The following is a 24,650-nucleotide window of genomic DNA, read 5'->3' on the forward strand; positions in this document are numbered from 1 at the left end:
GTGTGTGAGACAGGGTCAACATAGAGTAATGAGGAAATGCTTTGTCTCAGGTTACACTCGTCTATTGTTTTTAGAAGAAGCCCAGTATGACCCTGGTTTCAGACATGTTATTAGCACCTTTAATGAGAGGCATCGTGGAGCCAATCACGTTGAGGCGCCGACGAGGGCCAGAGTCAAATATTTGTGATTTAACTCTGTGTAAATTAAAATCAAAGCAACATCAAAATGTTTAAAAAAAAATTGCCACTAAAGGAAACTAGGCCTAAAAAATATGTTTTATTCTTGAGATATATCAAATTGAGGAGGTACGTGCTGCTCGGTTTCAAGAACCCAACAGCCCAGCTGAGCTATAGTGAATTCAGAATAATAGTGATGTAGCCTAATAATCTACGTCGATGGCAATAACACTTTAATGCAAATATTCAGGAATTGCCATCCTTTGTGGCAAAGCAATTCCCCTAAAAAGGGGAATATATGTGTATTATATTATATTTCTTTCTAATGTTTGTGAGAGAAAACAAATGACTGAATATTTCAAATTAATTCTGGATAAAAATACATTTAAAAAAAAGTGGATGCCTGTTAGCCGTTGTTGTGAACCTCTCCTCTTTGTGTTTACACATCCGGGTTTCCCAGCTCGCAACATTCCCGCTTGGCACTAGTTACCACAGCCACAAAGTCCAAAAGGCTATGTCGTCTTAATTTAAGGTTAGGGTTAGGCATAAGGTTAGTCGTGTGGTTAAGGTTAGGTTCCAAATCAGATGTTAAGAAGATACATTGTAAAAATGGGCGGGGTTTAACCATCATTATTACTTTGTGGCTGTGGTAACTAGTGACGACCCCCATCAGGAGCCATTTTGTACACAGATCACTAACATACATGTAAACTCCATCTCTCGGCGCAGCGGTAGACTCGGATAGTCTAGTAGAGCGCAAACCTGGATTATCTCTTAGCTAGACTACATTTCAAACGGAATCAGGACCAAACTCCGGAAATTGTGAATTTACTAGTGCACACGGGTTACTAAACAGTCTTGTCTTTCTCTAACCGTCCCGCTAAGGTGTTGTGCCGCCACGGCATTACCGAGGCTGGCCACCGACACGCTGTGGTTAGATGGACCGGAGAAGCCAGTGGTTATTAAGTATTGTGGCATCGGACTGATGTCGGGACGATCTCCGGTTTAAATGTTCGCGACGGGAAAAGAAGGAGAAAGTCGTCCCTGTCTTCTATCAATACGAGAACATCATGGCTTTTTCCTGGCTGACTTGTTCACTTCTTCTGGGAACTTTGTGTGCAGGTAAGAAACGCCCGTCTATTGTACACATTGATGAAACGGCAACAGTTGCAACAAACATCATTTGGCATAGCTGGTTAGCTTCGTTTTTATTTTATTTTTATTTTTTATTGAACCTTTATTTAACTGGGCAAGTTTCCATCCCCCTTTTTATTTTGTTATTGTCGGGGCACGTGTTGTCAAGGTATATTTCCCTTCACATGGACATGTTTCTTGCTGTTTTATTTGCAGTGAAATGATTCAATCGATTGCTGTCATTAGATGTGGTCTTCCAACATCATGCTTTCCATAGATTGAGGAAACATGTTTTATTTATGCTATAGCCTACTCCTGATGGAAAGCTGCTGTTGTGTGTAGGCCTAGGTGTGTGTGTCGAAACGGGATACTAGTTTCGTCATGTGTTTTGTTCCCCCTCGTGTCCTGTGCAGATTCACAACTATAAAACAATGGTTGGATCATCTACACCAGTGGTTCCCAAACTGTTTATAGTCCCATACCCCTTCAAACATTCAACCTCCAGCTGTACCCCGTCTAGCACCAGGGTCAGCGCACTCTACAATGTCGTTTTTTGCCTTCAGTGTAAGCCTGTCACACACACTATACGATACATTTATTAAACATAAGAATGAGTGTGAGTTTGTCACAACCCAGCTCGTGGGAAGTGACAAAGAGCTCTTATAGGACCAGGGTACAAATTGTAATAATAATCAATATTTTTGCTCTTTATTTAACCATCTTACATATAAAACCTTATTTGTTCATAGGAAATTGTGAATAACTCACCACAGGTTAATGAGAAGGGTGTGCTTGAAAGGATGCACATAACTCTGCAATGTTGGGTTGTATTGGAGAGAGTCTCAGTCTTAAATCATTTTCCACACACAGTCTGTGCCTGTATTTAGTTTCCATGCTAGTGAAGGCCGAGAATCCACTCTCACATAGGTACGTGGTTGTGTAACAGTATAACTTTAGTGCGTCCCCTCGCCCTGACACGGGCGCGAACCAGGGACCCTCTGCACACATCAACAACTGACACCCACGAAGCGTCGTTACCCATCGCTCCACAAAAGCCGCGGCCCTTGCAGAGCAAGGTGCAACACTACTTCTAGGTTTCAGAGCAAGTGACGTAACTGATTGAAACGCTATTAGCGCGTACCCGCTAACTAGTTAGCCATTTCACATCCGTTACACTCACCCCCCTTTCAACCTCCTCCTTTTCCGCAGCAACCAGTGATCCGGGTCAACAGCATCAATGTAATAGTATAACTTTAAACCGTCCCCTCGCCCCGACACGGGCGCGAACCAGGGACCCTCTGCACACATCAACAACGGTCGCCCACGAAGCATCGTTACCCATCGCTCCACAAAGGCCGCGGCCCTTGCAGAGCAAGGTGCAACACTACTTCTAGGTTTCAGAGCAAGTGACGTAACTGATTGAAACGCTAGTAGCGCGTACCCGCTAACTAGCTAGCCATTTCACATCCGTTACACTTGCAAAGGGCATCGGTGTCTTAACAGCGTGATTTGCCAAGGCAGTATACTCTGAGCGCAGCCCAATCCAGAAATCTGGCAGTGGCTTCTGATTAAATTACATTTTCACAGAACCGCTTGTTGCAATTTCGATGAGGCTCTCTTGTTCAGATATCGGTAAGTGGACTGGAGGCAGGGCATGAAAGGGATAACAAATCCAGTTGTTTGTGTGATCTGTTTCGGGAAAGTACCTGCGTAATTGTGCACCCAACTCACTCAGGTGCTTCACTATATCACATTTGACATTTTTATTTATTTTATTTATATTTGTTTACCTTTATTTAACTAGGCAAGTCAGTTAAGAACAAATTCTTATTCACAATGACGGCCTAGGAACAGTGGAACACTGCCTTGTTCAGGGGCAGAACAACAGATTTTTACCTTGTCAGCTCAGGGATTCGATCTAGCAACCTTTCGGTTACTAGTCCCAACGCTCTAACCACTAGGCTACCTGCTGCCCCACATTGTCCATAAGCTTGAGTTCATTTGCACACACAAAATCATACAATAATGGGGTTGTCCTTGTTAATGCAGACAGTGAAGAGCTCCAACTTCTTAATCATAGCCTCAATTTTGTCCCGCACATTGAGTATAGTTGTGGAGAGTCGCTGTAATCCCAGATTCAGATCATTCAGGTGAGAAAAAAACATCACCCAGATACGCCAGTCATGTGGGAAAGTGTCAGACAAGTGAAAATTATGGTCAATAAAGAAAACTTTAAGCTCGTCTCTCAATTCAAAAAAACATGTCAATACTTTGCCTCTTGATAACCAGAAATTATATATACGATCAAAAAGCAAATTTCTTAAATTTTGGGCACAAATTTGTTTACATCCCTGTTAGTGAGCATTTCTCCTTTGCTAAGAGAATCCATCCAGCTGACAGGTGTGGCATATCAAGAAGCTGATTAAACATCTTGATCATTACACAGGTGCACCTTGTGCTTGGGACAATAATAGGCCACACTCTAAAATGTTAAGTTTTGTCACACAACACAATGCCACAGATGTCTTAAATTGAGGGAATGTGCAATTGGCACGGCTGACTGCAGGAATGTCAATCAGAGCTGTTGCCAGATAATTTAATATTAATTTCTCTACCATAAGCTGTCATTTTAGAGAGTTTGGCAGTACAGTGGTTGCTCTACTAAAAGCTTTGCGATTATGCTGCGAGACTAATTTGTGGTTTAGTACGGTACCCTGCGTCACCACTTCATTACAACAGGGCTCAGGGCAGCCGAGCGGAAATGGAGGAAAACTCGCCTCCCTGCGGACCTGGCATCCTTTCACTCCCTCCTCTCTTCATTCTCCTCTTCTGTCTCTGCTGCTAAAGCCAATTTCTACCACTCTAAATTCCAAGCATCTGCCTCTAACCCTAGGAAGCTCTTTGCCACCTTCTCCTCCCTCCTGAATCCTCCTCCCCCTCCTCCCCCCTCCTCCCTCTCTGCTGATGACTTCGTCAACCATTTTGAAAAGAAGGTCGACGACATCCGATCCTCGTTTGCTAAGTCAAACGACACCGCTGGTTCTGCTCACACTGCCCTACCCTGTGCTTTGACCTCTTTCTCCCCTCTCTCTCCAGATGAAATCTCGCGTCTTGTGACGGCCGGCCGCCCAACAACCTGCCCGCTTGACCCTATCCCCTCCTCTCTTCTCCAGACCATTTCCGGAGACCTTCTCCCTTACCTCACCTCGCTCATCAACTCATCCTTGACCGCTGGCTACGTCCCTTCCGTCTTCAAGAGAGCGAGAGTTGCACCCCTTCTGAAAAAACCTACACTCGATCCCTCCGATGTCAACAACTACAGACCAGTATCCCTTCTTTCTTTTCTCTCCAAAACTCTTGAACGTGTCGTCCTTGGCCAGCTCTCCTGCTATCTCTCTCAGAATGACCTTCTTGATCCAAATCAGTCAGGTTTCAAGACTAGTCATTCAACTGAGACTGCTCTTCTCTGTGTCACGGAGGCGCTCCGCACTGCTAAAGCTAACTCTCTCTCCTCTGCTCTCATCCTTCTAGACCTATCGGCTGCCTTTGATACTGTGAACCATCAGATCCTCCTCTCCACCCTCTCCGAGCTGGGCATCTCCGGCGCGGCCCACGCTTGGATTGCGTCCTACCTGACAGGTCGCTCCTACCAGGTGGCGTGGCGAGAATCTGTCTCCGCACCACGTGCTCTCACCACTGGTGTCCCCCAGGGCTCTGTTCTAGGCCCTCTCCTATTCTCGCTATACACCAAGTCACTTGGCTCTGTCATATCCTCACATGGTCTCTCCTATCATTGCTATGCAGACGACACACAATTAATCTTCTCCTTTCCCCCCTCTGATAACCAGGTGGTGAATCGCATCTCTGCATGTCTGGCAGACATATCAGTGTGGATGACGGATCACCACCTCAAGCTGAACCTCGGCAAGACGGAGCTGCTCTTCCTCCCGGGGAAGGACTGCCCGTTCCATGATCTCGCCATCACGGTTGACAACTCCATTGTGTCCTCCTCCCAGAGTGCTAAGAACCTTGGCGTGATCCTGGACAACACCCTGTCGTTCTCAACTAACATCAAGGCGGTGACCCGTTCCTGTAGGTTCATGCTCTACAACATTCGCAGAGTACGACCCTGCCTCACGCAGGAAGCGGCGCAGGTCCTAATCCAGGCACTTGTCATCTCCCGTCTGGATTACTGCAACTCGCTGTTGGCTGGGCTCCCTGCCTGTGCCATTAAACCCCTACAACTCATCCAGAACGCCGCAGCCCGTCTGGTGTTCAACTTTCCCAAGTTCTCTCACGTCACCCCGCTCCTCCGCTCTCTCCACTGGCTTCCAGTTGAAGCTCGCATCCGTTACAAGACCATGGTGCTTGCCTACGGAGCTGTGAGGGGAACGGCACCTCCGTACCTTCAGGCTCTGATCAGGCCCTACACCCAAACAAGGGCACTGCGTTCATCCACCTCTGGCCTGCTCGCCTCCCTACCTCTGAGGAAGTACAGTTCCCGCTCAGCCCAGTCAAAACTGTTCGCTGCTCTGGCACCCCAATGGTGGAACAAACTCCCTCACGACGCCAGGTCAGCGGAGTCAATCACCACCTTCCGGAGACACCTGAAACCCCACCTCTTTAAGGAATACCTAGGATAGGATAAAGCAATCCTTCTAACCCCCCCCCCTTAAAAGAGTTAGATGCACTATTGTAAAGTGGTTGTTCCACTGGATATCATAAGGTGAATGCACCAATTTGTAAGTCGCTCTGGATAAGAGCGTCTGCTAAATGACTTAAATGTAAATGTAAATGTAATTACTCCAGACCACCACAATGGGGAGTTAAAGCACTCATTATGCTTTTGGGTCCTACTGTGTCTCTAACTGTCAATGAATGGGTGACGTAAATCTAAATAAAAACTGATAATTGTGCACAACTAAAGTATTACTTACTAAAACTGTTGTTACACTAATGTTTTTATTATTTTATTATTTGTTAGGATTATTTTGCTGTTACTGTAGTACTTAGTAGGCCACTCCCGACCGGTCACGTTGTACAGCGCCTGAGTGGTGCAACGGTCTAAGACACTGCTGGTTCAATACCCGTGTTGTCCTTGACTGGGAGACCCATGAGATGCCTGTAGGTTTTTGGTTTCTCTCCCTCTAAAAACAGAAATAAATAACTCTAAATAACAAACTGGCTTTATTTACAAAATAGTAACAATGTCTCACCCCATGTTCAAGAATGGCCTTTTTCTCGCTCATTTTACGTTATTTGAAAACAAAATAATCTCCAAAATATATATATTTTTAAACAAACAGATTATTAATTTCTAATTATATAAAAGATATATCTCACAGATGTATTATGAACCCTGTTATTAGCAGGACAATATATATTGGTCATATTAGTCATGGCTCCTGAGTGGCGCACAATGGGACTGCCTTGCAGTTCTCCAGTTGTATCCACTGAAAGCGTGCAAGGTTCAAGGCACGAGGGCAGGGGGCACGGGATGGGCAGCAGAGCCGCGCACAGAAGAGGGACAGAGCCCATGGGGAAGGGTGAGGGGGGGGGGTGGACCCCCACCCCGCCACACTGAGTAGGACAGAGCAACACTTTAAGGGGCATTGCACTAACAATGGCGCTGACTAGTGAAACGTTCCCGCTGTTCTGTTCTTAGTGCCAGTCTGCACGTTCAAACTAAAACAATAACTAATGATGGCATCTTTATGCTTTCATTAATTAAATAATTATTTAAATACTCTTTCAAAATTCAGATGTTTATTTATTTATGGATCCATAACAAATTACTATAGGAATAAATATCACTGAATTACAGAAATATCTTAACGCTTCAGTATACAATGACATTCTAGATGATTCTGTGCTTCCAACTTTGTGGCAATAGTTTGGGGAAGGCCCTTTCCTGTTTCAGCATGCCAATGCCCCAGTGCAGAAAGCGATATCCATATAGAGGTGGTATGTCAAGATCGCTGTGGAAGACCTTGACTGGCCTGCACAGAGCCCTGACCTCAACCCTATCAAACACCTTTGGGATGAATTGGAACACCGACTGCGAGCCAGGCCTAATCGACCAACATCTGTTTCCCACCTCACTAACGCTCTTGTGGCTGAATGGAAGCAAGTTCCTGCAGAAATGTTCCATCATCTAGTGGAAAGCCTTCCCAGAGGAGTGGAGGCTGTTACAGCAGCAATGTTCCAACATCTAGTGGAAAGCCTTCCCAGAAGAGTGGAGGCTGTTATAGCAGCAATGTTCCAACATCTAGTGGAAAGCCTTCCCAGAGGAGTGGAGGCTGTTACAGCAGCAATGTTCCAACATCTAGTGGAAAGCCTTCCCAGAAGAGTGGAGGCTGTTGTAGCAGCAATGTTCCAACATCTAGTGGAAAGCCTTCCCAGAAGAGTGGAGGCTGTTATAGCAGCAATGTTCCATCATCTAGTGGAAAGCCTTCCCAGAAGAGTGGAGGCTGTTATAGCAGCAATGTTCCATCATCTAGTGGAAAGCCTTCCCAGAAGAGTGGAGGCTGTTATAGCAGCAATGTTCCAACATCTAGTGGAAAGCCTTCCCAGAAGAGTGGAGGCTGTTATAGCAGCAATGTTCCAACATCTAGTGGAAAGCCTTCCCAGAAGAGTGGAGGCTGTTATAGCAGCAATGTTCCAACATCTAGTGGAAAGCCTTCCCAGAAGAGTGGAGGCTGTTACGGCAGCAATGTTCCAACATCTAGTGGAAAGCCTTCCCAGAAGAGTGGAGGCTGTTATAGCAGCAATGTTCCAACATCTAGTGGAAAGCCTTCCCAGAAGAGTGGAGGCTGTTATAGCAGCAATGTTCCAACATCTAGTGGAAAGCCTTCCCAGAAGAGTGGAGGCTGTTATAGCAGCAATGTTCCAACATCTAGTGGAAAGCCTTCCCAGAAGAGTGGAGGCTGTTATAGCAGCAATGTTCCAACATCTAGTGGAAAGCCTTCCCAGAAGAGTGGAGGCTGTTATAGCAGCAATGTTCCAACATCTAGTGGAAAGCCTTCCCAGAAGAGTGGAGGCTGTTATAGCAGCAATGTTCCAACATCTAGTGGAAAGCCTTCCCAGAAGAGTGGAGGCTGTTATAGCAGCAATGTTCCAACATCTAGTGGAAAGCCTTCCCAGAAGACTGGAGGCTGTTATAGCAGCAATGTTCCAACATCTAGTGGAAAGCCTTCCCAGAAGAGTGGAGGCTGTTACGGCAGCAATGTTCCAACATCTAGTGGAAAGCCTTCCCAGAAGAGTGGAGGCTGTTATAGCAGCAATGTTCCAACATCTAGTGGAAAGCCTTCCCAGAAGAGTGGAGGCTGTTATAGCAGCAATGTTCCAACATCTAGTGGAAAGCCTTCCCAGAAGAGTGGAGGCTGTTATAGCAGCAATGTTCCAACATCTAGTGGAAAGCCTTCCCTGAAGAGTGGAGGCTGTTATAGCAGCAATGTTCCAACATCTAGTGGAAAGCCTTCCCAGAAGAGTGGAGGCTGTTATAGCAGCAAAGGGGGGACCAACTCCATATTAATGTCCATGATTTTGGAATGAGATGTTCGACGAGCAGGTGTCCACATACTCTTGGCAATTTAGTGTGTTTTTGTTGAGTGTAGTTTCTTTTCATGCGAACACCATTTATCAGGCTGGCTACCCTTCAAGCACGGTCTTTATGTAGAATATATTCCCATGAATGTCTGTAGAAGACCCATTATGACCACACAGTAAGGGACTAAGGCTCTTCTCAGCAGTCAATTAGGATGTATACTTTATGTATACCATTTATGTTATAAATGTGTAAAAAATGGTCTAGAGACTAAGACCGATTAGTGACTACGCATAGTAAGCACCTTCTCCAGAGTCATAGAGTCATGTTATAGAAAAGGGCAGGCTTCTGTAGTGAGTGAGTGATTGAGTGAGTGAGAAAAAAAAAGTTCCTGGTAGAAGCTGTTAAGGAGCCTTTTGGTCCTAGACTTGGCGCTCCGGTACCGCCTGCCGTGCGGTAGCAGAGAACACACTCTATGACGTGGGTGACGGGTCTCTGACAATTTTATGGGCTTTTCTCTGACACTGCCTATTATATAGGTCCTGGATGGCAGGAAGCTTGGCCCCAGTGATGTACTGGGCTGTACAAACTATCCTCTCGATGGTGCAGCTTCAAAAAAATTTAGGATCTGGGACCCATGCCAAATCATTTTAGTCTCCTGAGGGGGAAAAGGTTTTGTCGTGCCCTCTTCACGACTGTCTTGGTGGGTTTAGACCTTGATAGATCCTTAGTGATGTGGACACCAAGGAACTTGGAGTTCTCAACCCGCTCCACTACAGCCCTGTTGATGTTAATGGAGGCCTGTTCGGCCCACCTTTTCCTGTAGTCCACGATCAGCTCCTTTGTCTTGCTCACATTGAGGGAGAGGTTGTTGTCCTGGCACCACACTGCCAGTTCACTGACCTCCTCCCTATAGGCTGTCTTATCGTTGTCGGTGATCAGGCCTACCACTGTTGTGTCGTCAGCAAAATATGTATTATGGTGTTGGAGTCGTGTTTGGCCACACAGTCGTGGGTGAACAGGGAGTACAGGAGGGGACTAAGAACATACCCCTGAGGGGCTCCAGTGTTAAGGATCAGCGTGTCAGACGTGTTGTTGCCTACCTTTACCACCTGGGGGTGGCCCGTCAGGAAGTCCAGGATCCAGATGCAGAGGGAGGCGTTTAGTCCCAGGGTTCGTAGCTTAATGATGAGCTTTGAGGGCACTATGGTGTTGAACGCTGAGCTTTAGTCAATGAACAGCATTCTTACATAGGTGTTCCTTTTGTCCAGGTGAGGAAGGGCAGTATGGAGTGCGATTGAGATTGCGTCATCTGTGGATCTGTTGGGGCAGTATGCGAATTGGAGTGGGTCTAGGGTGGTCGATAAGGTGGAGGTGATATGTTCCTTGCCTAGTTCCTCAACCGCAAGGCTCTCCAGAGGGTGGTGAGGTCTGCACAACGCATCACCGGGGCAAACTACCTGCCCTCCATGACACCTACACCACCCGATGTCACAGGAAGACCAAAAAGATCATCAAGGACATCAACCACCTGAGCCACAGCCTGTTCACCCCGCTATCATCCAGAAGGCGAGGTCAGTACAGGTGCCTCAAAGCTGGGACCAAGAGACTGAAAAACAGGTTATATCTCAAGGCCATCAGACTGCTAAACAGCAATCACTAACTCAGAGAGGCTGCTGCCTACATTGAGACCCAATCTCTGGCCACTTTAATAAATGGATCACTAGTCACTTTATACAATGCCACTTTATTAATGTTGACATATCTTACATTACTCATCACATGTATATACTGTATTTTATACCATCTATTGCACCCTGCCTATGCCGCTCGGCCATCTTTCATCCATATACTTACATGTACATATTCTCATTCACCACTTTTAGATTTGTGTGTATTAGGTTGTTGTTGGGGAATTGTTAGATTACTTGTTAGATATTACTCCACTGTCGGAACTAGAAGCACAAGCATTTCGCTATACTCGCATTATCTGCTAACCATGTTTATGTGACAAATAACATTTTATTTGAGTGCTACGGGGTGGTTACCTTCACTTCCTTGGACACGGGGACTATGCTGGTCTGCTTGCAACGTAGGTATTACAGACTTGGTCAGGGAGAGGTTGAAAATGTCAGTGAAGACACTTTACAGTTGGTCCGCGCATGCTTTGAGTGCATGTCCTGGTAATCCATCTGGCCCCGCGGCTTTGTGAATGATGAGCTGTTTAAAGGTCTTGCTCACATCGGCTACCGAGAGCGTTATCACACAGTCTTCCAGAACAGCGGGTGCTCTCGTGGATGCTTCAGTGTTGCTTGCCTCGAAGCGAGCATAAAAGGCATTTAGCTCGTCTGGTAGGCTCGCGTGAGTCTGTAAAACTGATTGTTACAGTTCCTGTTGTCTCTCTGGAAGGAGATCCTCGCCTTGAGCTCATCTACTATATTGTCCAGAGACTGAACGTTAGCAAATAATATACTCAGAAGTGGTGGATGGTATGCACGCCTCCTGAGTCGGACTAATTCTTCTTCGGCGACTTGGAGCAGCCCCCGGGATGAATGGAATTGCCTCGGTAACCATGCTTCCTCCTCTGTCCTCTCTCTCCTGCCTCCTCCTCTGTCCTCTCTCTCCTGCCTCCTCCTCTGTCCTCTCTCTCCTGCCTCCTCCTCTGTCTTCTCTCTCCTGCCTCCTCCTCTGTCCTCTCTCTCCTGCCTCCTCCTCTGTCTTCTCTCTCCTGCCTCCTCCTCTGTCCTCTCTCTCCTGCCTCCTCCTCTGTCCTCTCTCTCCTGCCTCCTCCTCTGTCCTCTCTCTCCTGCCTCCTCCTCTGTCCTCTCTCTCCTGCCTCCTCCTCTGTCCTCTCTCTCCTGCCTCCTCCTCTGTCCTCTCTCTCCTGCCTCCTCCTCTGTCCTCCTCTGTCCTGCCTCCTCCTCTGTCCTCTCTCTCCTGCATCCTCCTCTGTCCTCTCTCTGCTCTGTCCTGCCTCCTCCTCTGTCCTCTCTCTGCTCTGTCCTGCCTCCTCCTCTGTACTCTCTCTCCTGCCTCCTCCTCTGTCCTCTCTCTCCTGCCTCCTCCTCTGTCCTCTCTCTCCTGCCTCCTCCTCTGTCCTCTCTCTCCTGCCTCCTCCTCTGTCCTCTCTCTCCTGCCTCCTCCTCTGTCCTCTCTCTCCTGCCTCCTCCTCTGTCCTCTCTCTCCTGCCTCCTCCTCTGTCCTCTCTCTCCTGCCTCCTCCTCTGTCCTCTCTCTCCTGCCTCCTCCTCTGTCCTGCCTCCTCCTCTGTCCTCCTCTCTCCTGCCTCCTCCTCTGTCCTCTCTCTCCTGCCTCCTCCTCTGTCCTCTCTCTCCTGCATCCTCCTCTGTCCTCTCTCTCCTGCCCCCTCTGTCCTGTCTCTCCACTAGGCTGGGGCCATGGTGATGTGGAGACCAGAGATTGTGTGTACTACAATGATAACTGGCGTACAGAGCGTACCAACCAGAGTGGTGTGGAGAGGTGTGAGGGGGAGAAGGATAAACGACTACACTGCTACTCCTCCTGGCTCAACGTCTCAGGAACCATCAAACTGGTGAAGAAAGGCTGCTGGCTGGATGACTTCAACTGCTATGACAGGTACCAGACACTACTTACCAACTGCTATGTCTGGGACCAGACACTACTTACCAACTGCTATGCCAGGTACCAGACACTACTTACCAACTGCTATGCCTGTGACCAGGCACTACTTACCAACTGCTATGCCAGGTACCAGGCACTACTTACCAACTGCTATGCCTGGGACCAGGCACTACTTACCAACTGCTATGCCTGACGGCCTGCACAGTTGCCTGGTAATCATAGTCATTATATCGTTTCTAAACCAAAGTGCTGGAGTACAGGCGAGCAGCAAAGCCAAAGCAGCAGCCCTATTGGCCCAGCCAACTGTGCAGGCCGTGCCCACCATCAAACTCAAAACTAGCATTACTCCTGCTTATTATGAAGAAAAAATACATCTGTTTAACTTTGTAAACTAAAGGTGTGTTTAGAATGATTGTTGTTGTATTAATGCTATTTAATCTCTCCTCAGCCTAATATTATTCTGTTTGTCCTGTGGGTACCTTTGCCACTGTTCCACCCATTGTGTATTGCGCTGTCATGGTGTATTTGTACACTACTTACACTACTTACCAACTGCTATGCCTGGTACCAGGCACTACTTACCGACTGCTATGTCTGGTACCAGGCACTACTTACCAACTGCTATGTCTGGTACCAGGCACTACTTACCAACTGCTATGCCAGGTACCAGACACTACTTACCGACTGCTATGCCAGGTACCAGACACTACTTACCAACTGCTATGCCAGGTACCAGACACTACTTACCAACTGCTATGCCAGGTACCAGACACTACTTACCAACTGCTATGCCAGGTACCAGACACTACGTACCAACTGCTATGCCTGGGACCAGGCACTACTTACCAACTGCTATGCCAGGTACCAGACACTACTTACCAACTGCTATGTCTGGTACCAGGCACTACTTACCAACTGCTATGCCTGGTACCAGGCACTACTTACCAACTGCTATGCCTGGGACCAGGCACTACTTACCAACTGCTATGCCTGGGACCAGGCACTACTTACCAACTGCTATGCCTGGTACCAGGCACTACTTACCAACTGCTATGCCTGGTACCAGGCACTACTTACCAACTGCTATGCCTGGTACCAGGCACTACTTACCAACTGCTATGCCTGGGACCAGGCACTACTTACCAACTGCTATGCCAGGGACCAGGCACTACTTACCAACTGCTATGCCAGGGACCAGGCACTACTTACCAACTGCTATGCCTGGTACCAGGCACTACTTACCAACTGCTATGCCTGGTACCAGGCACTACTTACCAACTGCTATGCCTGGGACCAGGCACTACTTACCAACTGCTATGCCAGGTACCAGGCACTACTTACCAACTGCTATGCCAGGTACCAGACACTACTTACCAACTGCTATGCCAGGTACCAGACACTACTTACCAACTGCTATGCCAGGTACCAGACACTACTTACCAACTGCTATGCCAGGTACCAGACACTTAGGACCTTTTTTACTTTTTTTTTTTTGATAGGACACAGGATAGGAAGTACTGGTTCTTATTCCACTTGTGTAATAACAAAAAAATGCTTTGCGGCGATACTATGGCGATACTATGGCGATACTATGGCGATACTATGGCGATACTATGGCGATACAAATCAACCACAGATCAACTATGTAGCACCGTGATGTCACAATGGCCTTACTCAAATCATTCTTAGCAGTACTACAGCAGTAGGAGAGGAACGTTTGGGACTAATAGATCTTGTAAATAACGTGTGTCTGTGTGTGTCTCGTCAGGGAGGAGTGTGTGTCCATGGAAGAGAACCCCCAGGTTTTCTTCTGCTGCTGTGAGGGGAACTACTGCAATGAGAGGTTCACACACCTGCCTGACCTCGTCGCCGCCGGCAACAGAGGTGAGTGGACATGAACTTTGAACCCCGTTCTTAAAAAAAACAAAAGAAATCATGTTTTATTTATTTAGAATCAGAACACAAATCATACAGACTGGATATCAGGCATCACAATATACCACAAGTAAAATATATGAAGATATCGTTAAAGATATTGATATTAAATGGTTGATTGTGTTCTCTTCCACAGTGAAAATGTGTCCGACTGATTGATTTTCATCTTCTGTGATCTGTTCTCCTCCCCAGTGAAAATCCGCCCTCCTCCCAGAGTGCCGTCTCTGTTGAATAGCCTGGTGTACAGTCTGCTATCTCTGTGTGTTCTGTCTCTGACCCTGCTACTGGCCCTGTGGATGTACCGACAGCGCAAACCACCATACGGACATGTTGACCTCCTTGAGGTGAGACCACACCACTTAACTAGTGCTGATCTAGGATCAGGTCCCTCCTGTGACCATATTATCTGATCTAGGATCAGGTCCCTCCCTGTGAACATATTGTCTGATCTAGGATCAGGTCCCCCCTGTGACCATGTCGTCTGATCTAGGATCAGGTCCCCCCTGTGACCATGTTGTCTGATCTAGGATCAGGTCCCCCCCTGTGACCATGTTGTCTGATCTAGGATCAGGTCCCCCCCTGTGACTATGTCGTCTGATCTAGGATCAGGTCCCCCCCTGTGACCATGTTGTCTGATCTAGGATCAGGTCCCCCCTGTGACCATGTTGTCTGATCTAGGATCAGGTCCCCCCCTGTGACCATGTTGTCTGATCTAGGATCAGGTCCCCCCCTGTGACTATGTCGTCTGATCTAGGATCAGGTCCCCCCTGTGACCATGTCGTCTGATCTAGGATCAGGTCCCCCCCCGTGACCATGTTGTCTGATCTAGGATCAGGTCCCCCCTGTGGCCGTATGTTGTTCATTATGATCTGAAAGGCAAATTCCTTATTCATTATGATCCAATATCAGATCAAACAAGACCGTCTGAAGAAACAACGGCTGTGTTTACACAGGCAGCCCAATTCTGATATTTAGCCTAATTATTGGCAAAAGATCTGATCTGATTGGTCAAAAGACAAATTATTGGCAAAATATCAGAATTGGGCTGCCTATGTAAACACAGCCCAACGCATAAAGATGATCAAGGAAAGTATCAGAGAATTGATGGAATGTGATATGGACTTGTGATTCGTTTTCTCCCCCTGTCTGTCAGGACCCTCGGCAAACCCCTCCCTCTCCCATGGTGGGGCTGAAGCCGCTGCAGTTACTGGAGGTGAAGGCAAGGGGGCGCTTCGGCTGTGTGTGGAAGGCTCAGCTGATGAGTGAATACGTGGCTGTAAAGGTCTTCCCTGTTCAGGTAAGACATACAGGGTTTAGTCTATGGCAGGGGCCTCGAATTTTGAATACAGGTGATTCCCCGCTGAACCTGGTTCCTCCTTGAGGTTTCTTCCTTCTAGGGACTTTTCCACTGTGCTATTGATTGCGCTTTGAGGATCTAAGCCAGGTCACTGGACACTACTTGTGTAAATAGAGTTTCATAAATATATTGTGATTTTAATTTGATTGAAATAAAAATGGGAGAGGGAAATACCTAGTTAGTTGTACAACTGAAATGTGTCTTCATGTTTAATCCAACCCCTCTGAATCAGAGAGGTGCGGGAGGGCTGCCTTAATCGACATCCACGTCTTCGGCGCCCGGGGAACAGTGGGGTTAACTGCCTTGCTCAAGGGCTGAACGACAGATTTTCTGCCTTGTCAGATCAGGGATTCGATCCAGCAACCTTTTGGTTACTGGCCCAACGCTCTAACCACTAGGCTACCTGCCACCCTGTAAGTTTCTATTATAACATATGATTGTATGGGTGTGCAGGATAAGCAGTCGTGGCAGAATGAGAGAGATATCTTCCTGACTCCTGGTATGAGACATGAGAACCTGCTTCGTTACATCGCTGCAGAGAAACACGGCAGCAACATGGAGACGGAGCTCTGGCTCATCATGGAGTTCCATGAACGGGTGAGAAAAACAGCCAATCGATCAATTCATTAATCAATAAATGAATCTATTGATTTATAGAAGGGCATGTTGTGTTTATATTGTGGTCTATTCCAGTTTGTAATCTAAGCCATAGTCAAAACCTCCTTTTAACCAAGTCTGTGTGCGTCTGCGTCCGTGTGTGCGTCTGCGTCCGTGTGTGCGTCTGCTGTGTGTACAGGGTTCGTTGACTGACCATCTGAAGGACAGTACGGTGACCTGGTCTGAGATGTGTCACATTGCTGAGACTATGTCCCGTGGCCTGGCTTACCTCCATGAAGACACACCCATCAACAAGGGAGAAGGTCCCAAACCCACCATCGCACACAGGTGACATCATGTGTTCTCAAAGTCAATAACTTACCTGCCTAGTTAAACATGATAATATATCAAGCCGACGGGTTATTTATATATATATATATATATATATATATATGTGTGTGTATATATATGTGGTGTGTGTATATATATATCTATATATATATATTTCGTACATTCATACAGCGTGTATATATATACACACGTGTATATATATATATGTGTGTATTTGTGTGTGTGTGTGTATATATATGTGGTGTGTGTATATATATATATATATATATATATATATATATATATATATATATATATATATATATATACACACACCACATATATATACACACACACACACAAATACACACATATGTATATATATATATATATATATTTTTTAAACTATGTTTCCCAGGGACTTTAAGAGTAAGAACGTGATGTTGAGACATGATCTGACAGCCATCATCGGAGACTTTGGTCTGGCGGTCCGGTTTGAGCCGGGGAAACCTCCAGGAGACACACACGGACAGGTAGTTTAACGCGCACACACACACAGGTCTTACGATTACTTACTTGCTTTCTCTCTCTCAAAATGTTCTCGCTCCCTCCTTTATCTCTCGCTCCCTCCTTTATCTCTCGCTCCCTCCTTTATCTCTCGCTCCCTCCTTTATCTCTCGCTCCCTCCTTTATCTCTCGCTCCCTCCTTTATCTCTCGCTCCCTCCTTTATCTCTCGCTCCCTCCTTTATCTCTCGCTCCCTCCTTTATCTCTCGCTCTCTCCTTCATCTCTCGCTCTCTCCTTTATCTCTCTCGCTCTCTCCTTTATCTCTCTCGCTCTCTCCTTTATCTCTCTCGCTCCCTCCTTTATCTCTCTCGCTCCCTCCTTTATCTCTCTCGCTCCCTCCTTTATCTCTCTCGCTCCCTCCTTTATCTCTCTCGCTCCCTCCTTTATCTCTCGCTCCCTCCTTTATCTCTCCCTCTCTCTCCTTTATCTCCCTCTCCCTCTGTCGTTCGCTCTCCCTCCTCCAGGTGGGTACGTGGCGTTACATGGCCCCTGAGGTTCTGGAAGGGGCTATAAACTTCCAGAGAGACTCCTTCCTGAGGATAGATATGTATGCTATGGGGCTGGTGCTGTGGGAACTGGTGTCACGATGCATCGCCACAGACGGTGAGAATTACTGCTCAGGATCCCCCCCGTTACAAACGCGTTTCTTTAGCTTTTTCAACTGCTAGACCACATCCCCCCTGGCTCTGTTTGATGACTAGACCACATCCCCTCTGTTTGATGACTAGACCACATCCCCTCTGGTTCTGTTTGATGACTAGACCACATCCCATCTGTTTGATGACTAGACCACATCCCCTCTGTTTGATGACTAGACCACATCCCCTCTGGCTCTGTTTGATGACTAGACCACATCCCCCCTGGCTCTGTTTGATGACTAGACCACATCCCATCTGTTTGATGACTAGACCACATCCCCTCTGGCTCTGTTTGATGACTAGACCACATCCCCTCTGGCTCTGTTTGATGACTAGACCACATCCCCTCTGGCTCTGTTTGATGACTAGACCACATCCCCTCTGTTTGATGACTAGACCACATCCCCTTTGTTTGATGACTAGACCACATCCCCTCTGTTTGATGACTAGACCACATCCCCTCTGTTTGATGACTAGACCACATCCCCTCTGTTTGATGTCTAGACCACATCCCCTCTGGCTCTGTTTGATGTCTAGACCACATCCCCTCTGTTTGATGACTAGACCACATCCCCTCTGGTTTGATGACTAGACCACATCCCCTCTGTTTGATGACTAGACCACATCCCCTCTGGCTCTGTTTGATGACTAGACCACATCCCCTCTGTTTGATGACTAGACCACATCCCCTCTGTTTGATGACTAGACCACATCCCCTCTAGCTCTGTTTGATGACTAGACCACATCCCCTCTGGCTCTGTTTGATGACTAGACCACATCCCCTCTGGCTCTGTTTGATGACTAGACCACATCCCCTCTGGCTCTGTTTGATGACTAGACCACATCCCCTCTGGCTCTGTTTGATGACTAGACCACATCCCCTCTGTTTGATGACTAGACCACATCCCCTCTGGCTCTGTTTGATGACTAGACCACATCCCCTCTGTTTGATGACTAGACCACATCCACTCTGGCTCTGTTTGATGACTAGACCACATCCCCCCTGGCTCTGTTTGATGACTAGACCACATCCCCTCTGGCTCTGTTTGATGACTAGACCACATCCCCTCTGGCTCTGTTTGATGACTAGACCACATCCCCTCTGTTTGATGACTAGACCACATCCCCTCTGGTTCTGGCTCTGTTTGATGACTAGACCACATCCTCTCTGGTTCTGGCTCTGTTTGATGACTAGACCACATCCTCTCTGGTTCTGGCTCTGTTTGATGTCTAGACCACATCCCCTCTGGCTCTGTTTGATGACTAGACCACATCCCCTCTGGCTCTGTTTGATGACTAGACCACATCCCCTCTGGCTCTGTTTGATGACTAGACCACATCCCCTCTGGCTCTGTTTGATGACTAGACCACATCCCCTCTGGTTCTGGCTCTGTTTGATGACTAGACCACATCCTATCTGGTTCTGGCTCTGTTTGATGTCTAGACCACATCCCCTCTGGTTCTGGCTCTGTTTGATGACTAGACCACATCCCCTCTGTTTGATGACTAGACCACATCCCCTCTGGCTCTGTTTGATGACTAGACCACATCCCCTCTGGCTCTGTTTGATGACTAGACCACATCCCCTCTGGCTCTGTTTGATGACTAGACCACATCCCCTCTGGCTCTGTTTGATGACTAGACCACATCCTCTCTGGTTCTGGCTCTGTTTGATGTCTAGACCACATCCCCTCTGGCTCTGTTTGATGACTAGACCACATCCCCTCTGGCTCTGTTTGATGACTAGACCACATCCCCTCTGGTTCTGGCTCTGTTTGATGACTAGACCACATCCTCTCTGGTTCTGGCTCTGTTTGATGTCTAGACCACATCCCCTCTGGTTCTGGCTCTGTTTGATGACTAGACCACATCCTCTCTGGTTCTGGCTCTGTTTGATGTCTAGACCACATCCCCTCTGGTTCTGGCTCTGTTTGATGACTAGACCACATCCCCTCTGGTTCTGGCTCTGTTTGATGACTAGACCACATCCCCTCTGGTTCTGGCTCTGTTTGATGACTAGACCACATCCCCTCTGGTTCTGGCTCTGTTTGATGACTAGACCACATCCCCTCTGGTTCTGGCTCTGTTTGATGTCTAGACCACATCCCCTCTGGTTCTGGCTCTGTTTGATGACTAGACCACATCCCCTCTGGTTCTGGCTCTGTTTGATGACTAGACCACATCCCCTCTGGCTCTGTTTGATGACTAGACCACATCCCCTCTGGCTCTGTTTGATGACTAGACCACATCCCCTCTGGCTCTGTTTGATGACTAGACCACATCCCCTCTGGTTCTGGCTCTGTTTGATGACTAGACCACATCCTCTCTGGTTCTGGCTCTGTTTGATGTCTAGACCACATCCCCTCTGGTTCTGGCTCTGTTTGATGACTAGACCACATCCTCTCTGGTTCTGGCTCTGTTTGATGTCTAGACCACATCCCCTCTGGTTCTGGCTCTGTTTGATGACTAGACCACATCCCCTCTGGTTCTGGCTCTGTTTGATGACTAGACCACATCCCCTCTGGTTCTGGCTCTGTTTGATGACTAGACCACATCCCCTCTGGTTCTGGCTCTGTTTGATGACTAGACCACATCCCCTCTGGTTCTGGCTCTGTTTGATGTCTAGACCACATCCCCTCTGGTTCTGGCTCTGTTTGATGACTAGACCACATCCCCTCTGGTTCTGGCTCTGTTTGATGACTAGACCACATCCCCTCTGGCTCTGTTTGATGTCTAGTATATATTGTCATATATAATAATGCATTTACTAATAATAAACCAGTGTGTTTACTAAAAACAACCGGTGCGTTTACTAATAATAAACAGCCTATCAGTAACTTGTAAAGCCTTCAATATAACGTGTTCTTGTCTCCGTCTCAGGTACTGTAGGAGAGTTCATGTTGCCGTTTGAGGAGGAGATTGGCCAACGCACGTCTCTACAGGAACTGCAGGATGTGGTCGTTCACAAGAAGATGAGGCCGGTCTTCAAGGACACCTGGCTCAAACACCCGGTCAGTAACACTGTCAGGAACACTGGGATACAATACTGGGATGGTACACTAGGATGGTAGACTGGGAGAATACACTGTGATAAAATACTGGGATGGTACACTAGGATGGAACACTAGGATGGAACACTAGGATGGTACACTAGGATGGTACACTAGGATGGTACACTAGGATGGTACACTAGGATGGTAGACTGTGATAAAATACTGGGATAGTACACTAGGATGGAAAACTGTCAGTAATACTGGGAGAATATACTGGGATAGTACACTAGGATGGTACACTAGGATGGTACACTAGGATGGTACAGTAGGATGGTACACTAGGATGGTACAGTAGGATGGTACACTAGGATGGTACAGTAGGATGCTACGGTAGGGTGGTACGGTAGGATGGTACACTAGGATGGTACGGTAGGATGGTACGGTAGGATGGTACGGTAGGATGGTACAGTAGGATGGTACAGTAGGATGGTACAGTAGGATGGTACACTAGGATGGTACACTAGGATGGTACGGTAGGATGGTACACTAGGATGGTACGGTAGGATGGTACACTAGGATGGAACACTAGGATGGAACACTAGGATGGTACAGTAGGATGGTACACTAGGATGGAACACTAGGATGGTACAGTAGGATGGTACACTGTCAGTAATACTGGGAGATTATTCTGGGATGGTAACAATAGGATGGTAACAATAGGATGGTACAGTAGGATGGTACAGTAGGATGGTACAGTAGAGCAGTGGTTCCCAACTCCAGTCCTCCTGTTCCTCCAACAGCACTAATGTCTGTTGTAGTTCCTCCACAAACTCACCTGATTCATTAAGAGCTTGATGATTAGTTGACCAGTTGAATCAGGTGTGTTTGTCCGGAGCCACGACAACAACGTGTTCTGTTCGGGAGGACTGGAGAAAATATTCAACTCTTTGGGGACTTCAAAAACTCTTTTGTTTGTTTATTAGCCTGTTCTATTGTATTTCCTGTAACCTCCTGGTTTCTTGCTGTGTGTGTCGGTGCTACAGGGTCTGTCTCAGTTGTGTGAGACTATAGAGGAGTGTTGGGACCATGACGCCGAGGCTCGTCTCTCCGCCGGCTGTGTCGAGGAACGCATCTCCCAGATCACCAGGACAACCGTCAGCACTACCTCAGACTGCCCAGTTGCCATAGTAATGTCGGTAACCGACGACGACGACCTATCTCCCAAAGAGTCCAGCACCTGAGTTCTGTGCTACTGTGACGTCATCACGGAAGCGGAACGATGCTCCTGACTTATCTAGCATAAACTTTTAAACAACTTGAATACAGCTGCTATTTTTATAATCTTGATATTGATATTATTGTTTTTAAGACTTTTTTATGTTATTTTAGATCAAGTCTTCTCTTCCATCTGTCTTCTGTAGTTTTCACTGAGAAAATAATATGACAGAAATAAGAAATATATGCTGGACAAGACCTCTCTTAAGACATGAACTTGTTAAATCTTCTATTCAGTCAATACCTCATGTTGTGTTTAGTGGGTTTGATTATTACCTCGTCCTGTCGTCTGGTCAAGATGGCGGCCAGCCAAAGAAAGCTAACCGTATTCCAAACCTCTGACGTGACTATGCACAACACACAGTCTGAACGATGGACAGTGTGTGTGTATATATATACACACACACACACACACACAAAACCCGGACTATACACTCATACACACACAGCCCAGACGATAGACCGTGTATATATACACTCATACACACACAGCCCAGACGATAGACCGTGTATATATACACTCATACACACACAGCCCAGACGATAGACAGTGTGTATATATACACTCATACACACACAGCCCAGACGATAGACAGTGTGTATATATACACTCATACACACACAGCCCAGACGATAGACAGTGTGTATATATACACTCATACACACGCAGCCCAGACGATAGACAGTGTGTATATATACACTCATACACACACAGCCCAGACGATAGACAGTGTGTATATATACACTCATACACACACAGCCCAGACGATAGACAGTGTATATATACACTCATACACACACAGCCCAGACGATAGCTTACACACTGTAGATCCGCAGGACTCATGTCCGATGAACCACGAGACTGTTCCAACGTATTTATCTTCCTCGGGATTGAAACGTGGCCTCTTTACTCAGCGTTCTGTCGTCCATCTTTGTTTGGCTAGGAACGCCTTTTGAAATAACGACACAGACATGTAAATCAACCGTCCATATAGCCTCTCGATCAGTGCTATCCTGGATCGTTGGGACGTCCCTACTCTAAACCCAGGGCCTAACAGTAGAGTAGTGCAGCGTTTACAGTTAACTGGGGGAGGGGGGGCAAGGGGCCCGGACGCTACGCAGGAGTAGCGTTGGACAAACGGACTTGGACAAAAATGACACTTGTGGTTTTCGATTTTAACTACTACATCTCAGGATTCCAGCCAATTGGAACATTTATCTACACATGTAGAGACGCCAAGCTATCAGGGTTCCATTGGACACACCTTTTATCTGACACTACTCAATGAAATCTGAAATTTAAATGTTATACGTTCTGGATGTAACTTTTTTGTGTGTGTGTGTGTGTGTGCGTGGAAGGAATAGACTGACAGGAGTATTTTTGTGTTTTTTGTCTGAACAGCAGTTGAAGCTGTGAATAAGTATTTGAAGGGCCATGCTTGAGTTGGTTACAAGTCTGTTTTTTTTCTTTTCTGTCTGCTCAGTAGACCAGTTTCACAAAGCTATGATTTCCAGTCTTTTATTTTGGAAACAGTTTGTCTGACTTGTGAGACTAACTTTCAGTTACCTCGGCAACATGTATGTTATTCAGTTACCTCGGCAACATGTATGTTATTCAGTTACCTCAGAAACATGTATGTTATTCAGTTACCTCAGAAACATGTATGTCATTCAGTTACCTCGGCAACATGTATGTCATTCAGTTACCTCGGCAACATGTATGTTATTCAGTTACCTCGGCAACATGTATGTTATTCAGTTACCTCAGAAACATGTATGTTATTCAGTTACCTCAGAAACATGTATGTTATTCAGTTACCTCAGAAACATGCATGTCATTCAGTTACCTCAGAAACATGTATGTCATTCAGTTACCTCGGCAACATGTATGTTATTCAGTTACCTCAGAAACATGTATGTTATTCAGTTACCTCAGAAACATGTATGTTATTCAGTTACCTCAGAAACATGTATGTTATTCAGTTACCTCAGAAACATGCATGTCATTCAGTTACCTCAGAAACATGTATGTCATTCAGTTACCTCGGCAACATGTATGTTATTCAGTTACCTCAGAAACATGCATGTCATTCAGTTACCTCAGAAACATGCATGTCATTCAGTTACCTCAGAAACATGTATGTTATTCAGTTACCTCAGAAACATGTATGTCATTCAGTTACCTCGGCAACATGTATGTTATTCAGTTACCTCAGAAACATGTATGTCATTCAGTTACCTCAGAAACATGTATGTTATTCAGTTACCTCAGAAACATGTATGTTATTCAGTTACCTCAGAGACATGTATGTTATTCAGTTACCTCGGCAACATGTATGTCATTCAGTTACCTCGGCAACATGTATGTCATTCAGTTTCCTCGGCAACATGTATGTCATTCAGTTACCTCGGCAACATGTATGTCATTCAGTTACCTCGGCAACATGTATGTCATTCAGTTACCTCGGCAACATGTATGTCATTCAGTTACCTCGGCAAC

At 46.5% G+C, this 24,650-nt stretch overlaps 1 protein-coding gene across 1 annotated transcript; it reads left to right on the forward strand.

Moving 5' to 3' along the window:
* The first annotated feature begins 909 nt into the window (after window positions 1-909).
* LOC139550111 (activin receptor type-2B-like) lies at window positions 910-22,393 on the forward strand. Its single transcript, XM_071360745.1, has 11 exons — window positions 910-1,298; window positions 12,245-12,452; window positions 14,227-14,342; window positions 14,586-14,737; window positions 15,547-15,690; window positions 16,204-16,347; window positions 16,547-16,695; window positions 17,096-17,210; window positions 17,709-17,847; window positions 20,763-20,893; window positions 21,919-22,393. Exons 1-11 carry the CDS (start codon window positions 1,247-1,249, stop codon window positions 22,114-22,116), a joined length of 1,548 nt encoding a protein of 515 aa, XP_071216846.1. The 5' UTR covers window positions 910-1,246; the 3' UTR covers window positions 22,117-22,393.
* The last annotated feature ends 2,257 nt before the right edge of the window (window positions 22,394-24,650 follow it).

The sequence above is a fragment of the Salvelinus alpinus genome, chromosome 23 (genome assembly GCF_045679555.1).
Source record: "Salvelinus alpinus chromosome 23, SLU_Salpinus.1, whole genome shotgun sequence".
NCBI lineage: Eukaryota > Metazoa > Chordata > Actinopteri > Salmoniformes > Salmonidae > Salvelinus > Salvelinus alpinus.